Raw genomic sequence first — 14,408 nt, forward strand, 5'->3', positions numbered from 1 at the left:
CCATGATGCTAACAACATAAAGTTTAACTATACTATTAAATGATTATCACTCAAGTAAATATTAAATTTATTTTGTTGAATATTAATAAATATAGTTCTATACAATATTAGCGTATTTATATGTAATCACTTTTTTTTGTTATAGTGTAGCTGAGTGAAGAGGCTAGCGAAAATCAAATTCAAAGTGCTCATGAAAAAAGTAATACATGCTCTAATTGTAACTAGAAATACAAACGGGTAAAATTATATGGATTTCGCATCGCACCAGTTTCAATTAGGGCGAGTGTAAGTATGAATTGATGGGTAGTGGCCTAGTGGGTCGGTAGTGATGGGTATGAGGTCTTATCCGCGTAACACGCACCTGCCCAGCCTCATAGCCACCTATACCAAATTTATAATGTACTAATTTATATCGATTTTTTATATTTTTATTTAAAACTATTGACAAATTAAGGATTATGAAGTATAGTAACGCGAATGTGAAGTGAATGTGAGGCGAATACATGGGTATATCTAATTGGCCTTAGAAGTGGGGATGAGTTTAAATGCATATTCAGGTGGATAGACGTGAATATGAAAATTTTAAAGTGCCATGAGTGGTGGATATGAAAATTTTAGGTGGGTATGGTTATGGTTATGGGTATGGGTATGCGAAAGGGCATTCCACATCTATCCGCCTATTTTATTATTCCTAACTGAGATAATATTCGATTCATTTACATATAATATTAAAAGCTTTAATACCTCGAGAAAGCATGGATTGCGCAAGTTATTTTGTAATCTAGTGAGTTTTACCCAAAGAATTTTGAGTGGTTACGAAATTAGTAATGACAATAATTAATATAAATTGTTAATAGAAATCAAAAAGTATCAATTAAGAAGAACATGTGTGATGTACTAATAGTGGAAATGTCACATGGAAGAATACCCATTAATGTTAAGGATATGTAATATCAAATAAACAAATTAAGTAACAACCTAAGATGATGAGTAATTAAAGTAAATCATCCCATTAACAAATTAAGATAATTTAATTATGATATTAATAACTTGTGGTTCTAAATTTTTGCTAATTGGAAAATTAATGTGCATTCATCATTTAACAATCTACATGCTTTCTTTATAAGTTCACTTTCAACACAAAGCTTCACGCAAATGAGAACCTTGAGAGTGAAAGGACTTGGTTGATGAGATTGGGTCACTACCTTTTTGCTTTTTTATATTAGTATTTAGTGGTTAAAACTTAAAAAGCTACAAAAATGTCACAATTGAACTATGTTTAGTTGTTTTCTACAAGATTTGGAAGAGGTAGAATAGAAAAATATGAATCTATTTAAAAATATTGATGTAACATGACATAATTAGGGATTATTTGAATTTAAATGGTGCACAAAATAAATTTAATTCAATTTTTAACTTTGGGGTCATAACTCAAAAGCCTTGTTGTCTAGATGTTCATAATCCAAGTTTCCTCCTATTTGTCCATTTATCAATTTAATTCTTAATATATTGTATATAATTAAAATATAAAAGAATATTAAAATGAACAAAGTTTATAATGAGACAAAAACAAAACAAATACCACTTGAATATCCTGTTAACTCTTAAATTAAGAACAATATACAATATTAAGGGTGATTTAAAAATGATTTCAAATCCTAAATGGGAAAATTTATAGAGTAAATGTACAAATCTTACATGAGTCTGTCTCACCACGAGAGGGACCATATAATTAGTTTATTTTTTCTAATTGATCACTTTAAAATAATAAATAATCACTTTGATAATATTGAGATGAATCAAATAAAATTCTTTTTAACTATATTTTAATTCATAGGTTTTTTTTGAATAAAAACTAAATTAAAAGTAATTGGTAAACATTGTCCAAAAAGAAAGAAAACATTTAATGTGAATAGAAGGGAGCAGGGACGAAGACATTGGCCAACATGGGCCCAATCTTTATAGCCTATTTATGCAGTCTATTCTTAAAACTTATTTTTTCTAATTTGAACATTGCAAAATTTTCGATTATATATCACTAAATTGTTTCAAGTTTTTTTGTCAGTAACTTTTCTTTTCTGGCTCCCCATGAAAAAAATTTAATAAATGGAGCCATTGTTTGGGTTAAGTAGAGCTCCGATTTAGCATGGATTTTTGCAATTTATATATATGTCCAATTAGCCCAATCATGGCGTGAGTCTGGTTTGAAGTCCATCCTAGTTTTGCATGTTCACAATTATTGACTCAATTCCTCTCGAAATTTTCATTTGATTACTTGTAAAACTCATGGATTTGATTGCACCCACATATGCTTTTTAAAAATTTAAACCAAATCAATATAAAACCATAACTAAATTCATAAAAATTAACTAAGCGAATCTCGAAAACAAACATAAAATAACGTTAAAATAATACTTCTTCCGTTTTGAAATACTCGCTAATACATAACGATTATTGACCCTATTGGTTCAAGCTTATTTTGCATATTGCGGCTAATATGTAAGAAAAAATATAGTCAAGTTGGATCTTGTTTGAATCGTCTAATTGCATACTTTTATAATATTAACTTTTTATAAGTTTTAGAAGTGTATAATTCAATACATAAATACTCAAAATAATATATTAAATTGCGTAAAAAGTAAAATGTAGCAAGTTTAGTGAAACGGAGGAAGTATAACTAATAAGGGTCTAGATATAGAATTCTATTTGGTTCGATGTTAATTTTTTTAACTTGGGTAATCTAACTAATAAGGATATAGAACTACATAAAATCTCAAAAACAAGCATAAAATAAGAAGTGATGAAATCATTAATTGTAAGAATGATGGTAATTATGATAATTAGGAAAATTATATGTTCTAATTAAATAGGAATATATATGAGAGTGGTGTTGGGAAATAATTTTAGCGTTTGTAAGATGCTTGACAAACCAACCATTTTGGAGAGCATTATATGTTTGTACGGGGGAGTACGCATGAAGCCAAAAAGGAATCATTTACACATGACAACTTTTGCTCCATTTCATCATCATTTTCTTTTTTATGCATTATTTTTATGTTTATTGGGTCATGACTTTCATCTAAAATTTTTATAATTTTCCACCAAATAATGTACCGCTCATATATATATATATATATATATATAAAAGGCCGGCGCTAGGTTTTTTTTGGAACCCGGGACGAAAGATTATTTATGGCCTTTAAACTATTGCATATATATAGAAAATTTTAAACCATAGCACTAGTTGACAACTAAAATTCTTTGGAGGTCCTGAGTGTAGGCACGATTTACACTTGTTCAGAGCCGGCCCTGTATATATATACACACTTACTTTTCTTTTTAATAGTTATACTTATCTCATAAAACTCTTTCATCAAGTTCGAAAAAAGGATATATTTATTTTTATAAAAGAAAAATAAAATAATCCAACATACTCCTATAAATAGTATTCTGTATTGTTTGTGCATGTGCATTTGCATGCGCAATATATCAAAGTATATATATTTTGTATATATAATTATATAATAAAAATTATAAGATAATGCTTTATTAGAATTTTAACTCTATCAGTAAGGATACATTAAGCCTCTAAAAAGCTTTTAATGACCTTATTTATTATTTATTATTTATTATTAGTATAAATTAAATTAAATTAATATAAATTGTAAATCTACAATACATTAGCTAAGGTTTTTCATTTTTTATTCATTGTTTTTTGGATAGATCATTTTTATACTTTCATTGAAAAATCAATCGTATTAATTAAGTTTGGAGAAGAATTTAAGAAGTTTTTTAAGGAAACAAGATTGCATGATGTGCATCTTAGGACGTGCATCTTAGGACATACATCAAGATAAGACCATTCAATGGAGCTTCTAAAGCTGACTTTTCTCATTTTTGTTTGTATTTATAATCACTAGTATGTTTTTTAATATTTTCCTCCTTAATTAATTTTTATCTTTTATTAAATGGGACAAATTCTAAGAGACGGAAAAATAAATATATAAAAATAAAAGTCTTTGTTATTGTCTTTTTATTGTTAGAAAAAAGGGTCTTATTTAGTCTTGGTTCAGACCCCATAGACTACGTTCCAAAAAACAAATTATTCTATATGATTACTAATAATAATAAGTATTTATTCTTGTGCTTACTAATGACATTACAAGGAAAGATGTGGAACCAATCATGCTTTGTTTAATCAAAGTATTATAATAATATTAATATTATTAATTATGACCTCTAATACAAGCTTAGCTTCTCCCCTCCAATCACTATTGTTTTGTGTTCGTGTGTGAAAATGTCACCAAAAGTATGTCCCTAGCTTATGCCCCATCATGTATCTAGAAGCTTGATTTTGGATATTAATTTAATTTAATTGAATGTGCTAATTTTAATTGATGATATAAAATAAGTAACTGCGACTTTATTTTGATTTATTAAATATTTTATTGTTAGGTTAATCAATAAATAATTGTGTTTTGAATTAATTTTTAGAAAAAAATCAAAATTCTAAGGATATTAGTTTCAATCTATCTCATTAATTTCATTATCTCTCTCACTTTCAAACAGTCGATTCATTTGATTTTGATTGAGTTGTGAAATCTGTCATAGTTGTCGGTCTGTTAAAATACTTATAATCTTACTCACAAAATGTTATTATTGTTAATCAGATTGAGTTTAGTGATGCATATGATCAAATATGTACAAGGCGATAAAATATACGTTCAGAATTGATAAGCATACTAGAAGAAAAGTAGTAAATTTACGATCATACTATAATCATAAAACATATAATTAATAAATGATCAATTCAAAGAATTAATATTAAACTTTTGAATCCCAGTTATAAATTTACCCCAATCTGAAAATGAAAAAATAAAAAAAAGAAAATTACAAATTTATAATCCACAAATAAAACTATACCCTCTCTTTTTTCTTTTCTTATCTTTTTTTTTTCCCATTTTTCACAAAACCCATGTGTTATGTGTAGGTGATCCTAAGATTACATGGTGTATGTATAATATAATAATGACACAAATAATAATTAAGAGTATCCAATTGGGAAACTCTTTAATATGTGACTCCTAATTATTAAAAAAAAAGGGGCAAATAATATTAAACTCACATGTTACTAAATTGTTGCTGTAACATATAAATATCTTCAACATTCCACAAACTATCATTTGTATCTCCAACACCAAAAGGCCATTGTTGTTGTTCTTGGGTGTTATAATTAGCATCAATACCTTGATAATCCATCCCTTGATTATTAATATAACCACAATTAGGACTACTTAATGGGTTTTCACCCCCATAATAAACTTGATCACCTTGAATATAATCTTGATTATTATTAATTGGAATTCCATAATAATCAAAATCTGATATTTGTGTACCAAAGGAATCAGAAGAATTAGCTGAATTTTCAGGAGTAAAATTGGAATTTACTTGTGCATGGATGAAATTATCAGAATATGTCATGGCATGATGACCTGGGGTTGCGGTTGTGGTTGTGGTTGTGGTGCTTGTCGAGCCACCGGATGTTGTAGCCGTGGCGGTTGGGTGGCCGGCGTTGGCGGCTTGAATTCTTTCGACAAGCCTAGGCATCCATAGATATCTCATTGTGTCCTTGAATTGCTTGCTATTCACGTCACATTTTAGTTGTTTAGCATGCTTTTGTACTCTTGTTCTCCAATAGTTCTTAATCTCATTGTCTGTTCTTCCCGGTAAATATTGTGCTATTTTCGACCACCTATATAATTACACATCAATTTTAATTATTATTCTGTTTTTTAAAATACACGATAAATTGAAAAAACCACGTCAATATATGTAATCAGAGGAAGTTCTAGGTGCGTGCAATATGTCTAAGTTTATAAGAGATATACAAGATGTAAATGGTTTTGTTTTCGTATGTTTTGTGTTTTCTGCATTTTATATTCTATTGTTTTTTGCAGGTTTTTCCTTTCGAAAGAACCTCATATGCCAGGTGATACTCGAGTTGACACTACAGCAAATTTAACTTTTTGCGACATTGAATTTAGTAGCATTAAAAAATGCCACTAATTTATATTTTTAGTATAATAATTATTGGTTTTTATTTTAAGTTTCACTATAAAGTAATTTAGCGATACTTTATTTGGACTTTAGTGGCATATGTAATTGTTACTGTAGTCTATAGTGATATTTGTGAGAAATATCGCAAAAGATTTTAGTGTGATTTTTTATTATGCTGCGAAAAAGTATAATAAATGTCACTAAATCCTCTAGATATACTATTAAAAATTTGAAGTAGCGACATTTTAATTAAATGTCGCTAAATATATCCCACTAAAAGCAAATTAGAGTACACCCCTAAACCTTGCCTTGTGTTGGATTTATTAAGATGATGAAGTGGTTGTATAAGGTTTTAACATGATATAGATAAGTGAGAATCGAACTTATAACATTATCTACTGAGCATGATATTTATGTTTTAATAAGTGTAAATGAAGATGATGTTAATTTATTAATAAAATTAAAAATAAAGGAATAATAATAATAAGGTAAATAATTACCGATTGCCCCAACGAGAATGGAGTTCAAGGATCAATAATTGTTCTTCAAGAGTAATATTTCCACGACGAACATCAGGACGTAAATAATTTAACCATCTCAATCTACAACTTTTTCCGGTTCGTTTAAGGCCTGTATTAAATGTAAATGATAATTATGATTAGAAATTATTATCCAAAATAGAAAAAAGAAAAGGGAAAAAGAGCATAATTAATATGATAATTAGATTAGTAAAGTTAGTGCATGATACATAAGCACAAACATAAGCAAGAACCAATTATTAGAGGCAATATGATATCCTAGGAAATTCCTTTGCGCACTTATGACTAGATGAGTTCACACAAAAGGAGATAATTACTCTATTTTTTTCAAAACATTTAATCAAGATGTGGCGTAACAAAGTATCTAATACAATATGTAACATATCATCTAACTGTTGGTTGAGTTAGTTTTTTAATATCAGTTAGAAGCCTCCGCGATAATTAAATAAAAGATTAAGGGTTTAAATTTCATATACCCCTTATTATTTTAGGTGATGAAATGTTAATCATCATAATTAAAAAAAACTATTAATTTCTTTTTGTTGATACATAGAGCTCAACCATTATGAAGCTTCACCATATATTTTTTTCTTATTAAAGTTACTATTTTTTATTAATTGTTAATTTTTAACTTCATATTTTGCTATCTAAATGATCTTATTTTCTCCAAAATATTACTTGATTGATATAATCAAGAAATAGTTTTAATTTTCTAAAAAAACCCACTTTATTTTTGGTAAAAAAAAATAATTCGTTAACATGTACATATGTACTAGATCATTAAATGTAAAATTTAAAGTATTTTCTCATGCATTAAAAACTCAGGTGGTATAAGAAAAGAATATTTAGTTATTTACCCAAACAAAATAGGCCTAACACACATGTTTTGGTACTACCACAAAAATAGTAGTGAAAGAAAACCATGGCAAAGAAAAGTCATTTTTTAGTAGTTTTCCTTTCCAAAACATCAATAAAGTTAATTTGACAACTTCAAAAAAGGACAATTTTTGTATCACAAGATCCATAACACCCTAACAAGTTGCTCATAATTAATGTTTCCCAATCCAATGATAAATTTAAATATAAACCGTATAAATATTAATGAAAAATAATAAGAGTTTGTTAATTAGTACATATGTACAAATAAATTTATTATATTTAATTTAACTCAAATTCATATTAATATTCTGAATTGAATTTACCCCGATTAAATTACCTGCACATCGAGCCAACGAATTCCAACGGCCTTCCCCATGAGTGGCAATGTAATTGATAAGTGTAAGATCTTCCTCGACGGTCCATGGACCTCGTCGGAGATCGGATTCATCTTCACTACTTTGAGAGTTAGAAGACTTATTATTGTTTGATGTTCTCATATTTACTTCCATTTCTTGATGATGATTTCCTTAAATTAAAGCTTCTTGTTGATCAAAATAAATATGTAATTTAATTTCTTGTGATATTATTATTATTTAAAATTTGGGAATAAGGGAGAAAGAGAGAGAAAGAGGATTAAAGAGATTGGTGGGATAAATAAGGTGAAGAGGGTTTATATAGAATGAGAAAAGGAGAGAGAGTATTGAAATTGGTGATCAATAAAGTAAGCATGTGGGAGATACTCGCCGTAATTTGGACTTTTTTTTATTTTTTTATTTTGTGAACTTGTTTTTAAATTTAATTATTAATAATTTATAAATAAAAATGAGTTATTTGATCTATTTAAAATAAATTCACCTATTATTTATTTTCAAAGCTTATTTGTAATTAAGCAATTAGGAATAAACAAAATTAAGTTTATTCTCAGCAATTATACTTAAATAGGTGGACTTAATAAAAATTAATCAATAGTTAAATTCATTTTCAGTAAATCGAACAATTGTAAATTTATTTTTGACAATTTAAATTAAAAATAGTAATCTCTTTGTTCCCTTTTATTTTTCTCATTTACTTTTGATATTTCTAAATACACAATATAGAATATTATAAAAATAATTAGAAAAACTATATATGACGATGAGTCTAATAAGATATGAAATGGATAAATTTTATAACGTTGTTTAAATTTGTATTCTTAAATAAGGGAAGGAATAGAAAGTAAGCATATATAAGTTCAAGTTGAGAGTAAAGAATGAAAGTAGCAGTAGAAGAAGTGAATTATAGTACTCTAAAAATATTAAAAAAACGGTTTGAACTTTGACTCTTTGAAAATTTTGCTACATGTTAAGATCGTAAGCCATCCATGATGAAGCGCGTAGTTTTGGTTTTATCTTTGTAAAGTGGTATTTTGCCTCTCGGATTGAGGATTGATTGGGGAGTTACTACCCCATCCTAACTAAGATTACTTCCGACCATTTTTATTACATGTATAGGTATATTTGATTGGCCATAGGTGGATATACTCGGTACTGTTTTTTCTATAAAGGTTCGATTTTAGTCTTTAATGGGTATTTGGCAAAATATAGTTAAAATTTTACAAATTGTGTTTTACGTCCAATATAATAATTATTGATTAATTGAAATATTGTTGACATTCTAAGCTCTGTGTTTTAGGCACAAATCAACCTTGTCTAGGATCAAGAACAGTCATTAACATATTCAGTAAGGAAAATTTATTCATGAAAGAGAAATAAATAAATAAGAATTAGAGAAATTTTTATTGACATAAAGAATTGGAGAAAACTTCATATTTTCTACAAATAAATTTTTTCAACAATAAAAATATTTTGAGGAAAATCACATCATTTTTCCTTCCTCTTTTCTTTTTAGCTCCCCTTTCCTTCCTCACCCTCCGTTTCTTCCTAAAATATTATTCTTGCTCTAAAAGAATGGTTAATTAATTGTTAGTATTTCACTTTAATTATGATTTGTAACAAATATATTGATATGTTATATTAGTATAGTTCCAACTTCAATTTGCATTTTATATTAATCAGTATTGTTATTAAGATAAGTATTGTCTTTGTGTTATATTAACATATTTTTACTTGCATGTTTTTTAAATAAGTTACATAATTATAAAGGACACATACATAATATGACATCTTAATTATTTGCATGTTTCAAATAAGTTCTGCATAACATAATATCCTAACTCCATAAGCATGGACAAAATAATCTATAGTACATAGTCCCCTTGTCGAAGAAGCTCCAAAGATCCAATTATATACTTATTTAATTTAATTTAGGGAAATTCTACGTGATCACTCTGAGATTTTGGGTTTTTCACGTGATAACCAAAATTTTAAAAAAATCCACGTGGTAATCCTGAGGTTTACCAAATTGTTCCACCGTGACCTTTTTGCACATAAAATGTTAGAAAACGTTAATTTCGAAGCTTTAATGTTGTAGTACGCTTATTTATGCGACCCACTATTACAAATTTCATCATTTTCAACATTTTCCCCCAAAAACATAAACACTAACTCACCATTTCAAGTACTGTATTTGAATTTGGGGAAAAAAATGTGATTAAGATGAAAGATAGTAGAGTTAGGGTTTATGTTTTGGGGGGAAAGATTGAAACTGTTGGAATTTGAAATAGTGAGTCACATAAATTGGCGTACAACGGCCTTAAAGCTTCGAAATCAATGTTTGTTAACGTTTTATGTGCAAAAAAGTTACGGTGGAACAATTTGTAAACCTCAAGGTTACCGTGTGGATTTTTTTAAAAGTTTTGGTTATCACGTGAAAAATCCAAAACCTTAGGGTTACCATATAGAATTTCCCTTTAATTTATAATTTCGGCTGTAAATACATGTATACTATTTTACGCGAAAATAACTAAATAATAAATAGAAAAATATTATTAATTGTTTTAAATTCCATTAGTTACTAATGACTTTTACCATGTCTTTTTTTAAAAAATCTCACTTTTATTTAAAAAAACTTATGTATTTGTTTTTTAAGTTTATTGATGAAGGGATGTTATCAAATACTAGTATTTTTATTGTATTCTTATACTGTAAAGATCTACTCCCTCCGCTCTTTTAAGTTCTTCCACCTTATTATAACAGGTAGTTTCACAAGTTCTTCTACTTTAGAATACTTTCTATTTTTAGAAAGTTTTTATCCCACTTTTACCCCTTAAAACCCTCACTTTTCTTTTAATGTACCCGGAATCATCCGGATACATTTATTACTCCTTCTTGGGATTTGCATTTTGCATTATTACGCCTACTGCCTTCATGAACGGTCATTTCTCTCTCTTCATGAACACCATTTTCATGGCTTTTCCCCCCTGTTTGTTCTTCATTTTTAGTGCATTTTAACTGCATTAAAATGTAGATCGGTTTATTCTCATCATTTTGAGGTTTGTTTTGTTTGTTTTGGCAATGTTTCGAAATTTAAACCCCCCTGTTCTGGAATTCGCCATTATCTTCATGAACCTTTAAGTCTTTGCAATGGAAAACAACGAATCTAAGAGTGACTCCACAATTCCTTCATATCTTTATGACAGTCTATGCGATTATGGTGAGTTGTGTTCTTGTTCCCTCCATGGTCGTTCTCATTCCAACTCCAATGAAATTTTGAAGTGGTCAAAAAAAGACCTTGAGGCATATCAAAAGGTACTTGAAGATGATGCCACATCTGTGTATCATGAATCTCCACCAACTTCTCCTATTGTTGAAAAGGAACCATCTCAATTATATCCATTAACTCCAACTAATGTGAAAGAAGATGAAATCAATTTGGTCGTTCCTGACACTCCTGAAGATGTTATTGCATCTAGGGCAAAATTGAACCCCAAAAAACGTGCTTAATGATTGTAAGGTTGTTCTGATTTTTCGTTTTTTTTTTGTTAATTAAATTTAAAAATTTGGAGCTGGTTTTATGTGTTGTTGTTTGATGCTGGATTATGATGATCTTGTAATTATGTTTGTTTTTTCGTTTGCTTTTTATGTGTTGTTGTTGATATTGTGTTCTTCTGGTTTATTTGGGGTTTTTTTCGTTCTAATGTTGGTATTATGTTGCTGGTTTTAGGGTTGATGTTTGTTGTTGGTTTTATGTTACAAGCACCTGTGACGTCAAATTGTTGAACCTCTAAATTCTGGAAAATTTACTTTGATTAATTGGTTGAGTAGCATTTGGTAAACCAAAACCCATCACTTGATTTTTTAGCATGTTCAATTACTTCATTTGTTGATGATCAATTATAATCCGAGAGGTTTCATAACCTCTATGAAGAATCAGGGGGCTTTTTTTCTGAAATTATGTAAAATAATGAAGTGACTTGCTAATCAAAAACATGCACATTAATCATTAACATGGGTTGTGATTAACAAATTGTTACTCCTTAGTTTTTAAAGCTACAATTTTAATGATGATTTGAACAAAATAAACTGAGGGGCTTTGATGTTTGTCATCCTTGAGTTTCTTCAACTGCCTGATCATAAGCTTTTTGAATGATCTCTGTTGTTTGTGAAGCATCCTCATTTTCAGTTAATGCTTGTGTTTGTTGTTGATCCCTGTTTGGGTTAAGAAAAGCTACAGCTTCTCTAACCAATTGTGTTGGGATTCTCACTTGAATCCTTAACCTTCCATTGTCTTCTTCAACCTTCTTTCCAAAGTGTGGTTGTATGTAGTCATTAGACCCCTTAACTTTTAAAATCTCATTTAAATGGTGTTGTAATGAGATCCACACATTAGTGAAGGTCTTTGGATGTAACTCTCCGAATGCATCCTCAACTGCTGTGATTAATTCTGTAATGTTTTTGGGCATCTTTTTATGCATAAGTGATTGTATGCTCCTAAAGAAACCCAAGTCTAGAATAGTACAATTCAGACTATTTGGAGGTTGTTGAGTAAGAATGAAAGTTAAACCCCTTGCCTATTGTGTTGTTGCCATATTGGATCATCGCTTGTGATATGAACCCTTGCATTATCTTGTTGAATAAAAATAATGGAAGGTCCTTCACTTAGCCATTTTCTTAGTATAGCCGGAATCAATTGTTGTATGAGCATACTCCTATAAACTTCTCGATTAACTGATTCGATTGGTTTAATTTCTATTTAACCCCTTGGTCGATTCTTTGAATCTCTTTATGCCGCCACCATATTGATAAAAGGGAAAATTCCAATTTTCCCATCAAACGTACATTGACCAAAACGATTCCATCTAGGCCTAGCAATGGCCCCTAAGAACATGGCCTTAGGTATGAACTTTGATGACTTCGCTGCCCTATATAGGTCCTTTTCTTTGTGTGCTAAATAAACCCTTTACGTTTTCTTGGTTAAATAAAACCACTTCTCGTCAATGTGAATATAATCGTACATTACTTTGTAAATCGGGTGTCTTTGGATGGTGTCTTCTTGGATAAGGCTCAAAATTCACTCCACCCTCCTTATTTTGTTGGCATCGGTTAAAGCTTGGTGTAGTGGATTTGAATGAGCCTTTATCTCGCCTCTTTTTATCAACCTCCACACCGTTGACGGTGCCAAATCTAAACATGTTGCAACATCTCTAATGCAAGTGCGTTCGCCAATGGGTCTAGACTCAAGTAAGTTCGGTGGTACGACCACTCTTTTTCTTCCACAATTTTTGTACTTGGATTCCACAATGTATGGTTTGTTTGCTTCCTTGGTTTGTATTGTTCGTTTCCATAAATCTTGGATGGTTCTATATGTGTAGCCGTATTTTTGAGCTATGCGTTTGAATGTACCATGAGGAAGTGAGTCACTAACTTTTAATGACAACATCTCTTGGAAAATAAGTTGCCTTAACTCATTCGTGAGTCTTGGCTTATGCTGATTTTGTTGCTGTGGTCCTATTTCTTCCATATTTTGTGGCTCTTCTTCTGATTCAGAACTGGACTCTGGAACGTATAAATTCGATCTAAAGTACCAAGCTCCCTGTTGCTCATCTTTACTTCCTGAAGCCATTGAAGGCTAATAATGCGATGATCTTTTTCACAAACTGTTTGGCAACTGATTTTTGTAATGGCTTTGTTGCTGATTTTGGTTTACTGTTTTGTGGACTGTTAATATAGTGTGATTAGGAATATGTAAAGTCATTTTTTTTAGATTACAAGCTTGTAATTTCAGATTTGAGGAAAATTTAATGTTAATCCATGTAAACATAGATTGCCCAATACAAGACTGTTTTGTTTTTTTTGTATGGAGGGATGAATTTCCCTCATTCTTGCTGCTGCTGGAAGCTCCAAACTTTCCTAATTTGAAAAGTTTGTTAATTTCCCTCCAAAATGTAAAGTTCTCTCTTCATTAATAAAATATTTTTTTATTTAGTTTTATTTATAATTATTTTCTCTCTCATACTTTCAATACAATCATTACTTCACACTGCTATTTAATTAAAATAATACCCACTACAATATAATCTTCCTTAATATGTGTGAAAAATTCAAAGTGAAAGATCTTAAATGAACGAAGGGAGTATGATATAAAATTGACACAAGGGTCCAAACTTTATTAGACTAAAGGAAAAATACTCACATGATATGCCATTCTTATTTGCATGTTTCAATTAAGTTCAATAGAACATAATGTCATAGGGGACACATTTATGATATGCCATTGGGTTGCGATTTTATTTGCTTCCCTATGTCTCAATTTCTCAATGATTATTAAAAGAGGAAACTCAGCTCCAATATGTTAACTCTTGTCAATTCCTATGTCATGAACTTCAACCAAATCATAAAAGAATACTAATGATAAAAACTTAGTATATTTCATTCTGTCCGGGTGTTTCGCAATTAATTGTTAGTTATTAATCGTTTCTTGTTGTTCCATCAAATAGAATTATTTTTTATTAGCCTTTATATCAACTTTTATACATATATTCCATCAAAACTAAGA

General features: G+C 29.4%; 1 protein-coding gene across 1 annotated transcript; it reads right to left on the reverse strand.

Moving 5' to 3' along the window:
- Positions 1–4,615: 4,615 nt before the first annotated feature.
- LOC130804297 (transcription factor MYB108-like) lies at positions 4,616–8,115 on the reverse strand. Its single transcript, XM_057668687.1, has 3 exons — positions 7,813–8,115; positions 6,558–6,687; positions 4,616–5,752 (listed from the first exon to the last, which is right to left on the reverse strand). The coding sequence occupies exons 1-3, from the start codon at positions 7,982–7,984 to the stop codon at positions 5,122–5,124; spliced, it is 933 nt and encodes a 310-aa protein (XP_057524670.1). The 5' UTR covers positions 7,985–8,115; the 3' UTR covers positions 4,616–5,121.
- Positions 8,116–14,408: the final 6,293 nt, after the last annotated feature.

This window comes from Amaranthus tricolor, chromosome 2 (genome assembly GCF_026212465.1).
Source record: "Amaranthus tricolor cultivar Red isolate AtriRed21 chromosome 2, ASM2621246v1, whole genome shotgun sequence".
Classification (NCBI taxonomy): domain Eukaryota; kingdom Viridiplantae; phylum Streptophyta; class Magnoliopsida; order Caryophyllales; family Amaranthaceae; genus Amaranthus; species Amaranthus tricolor.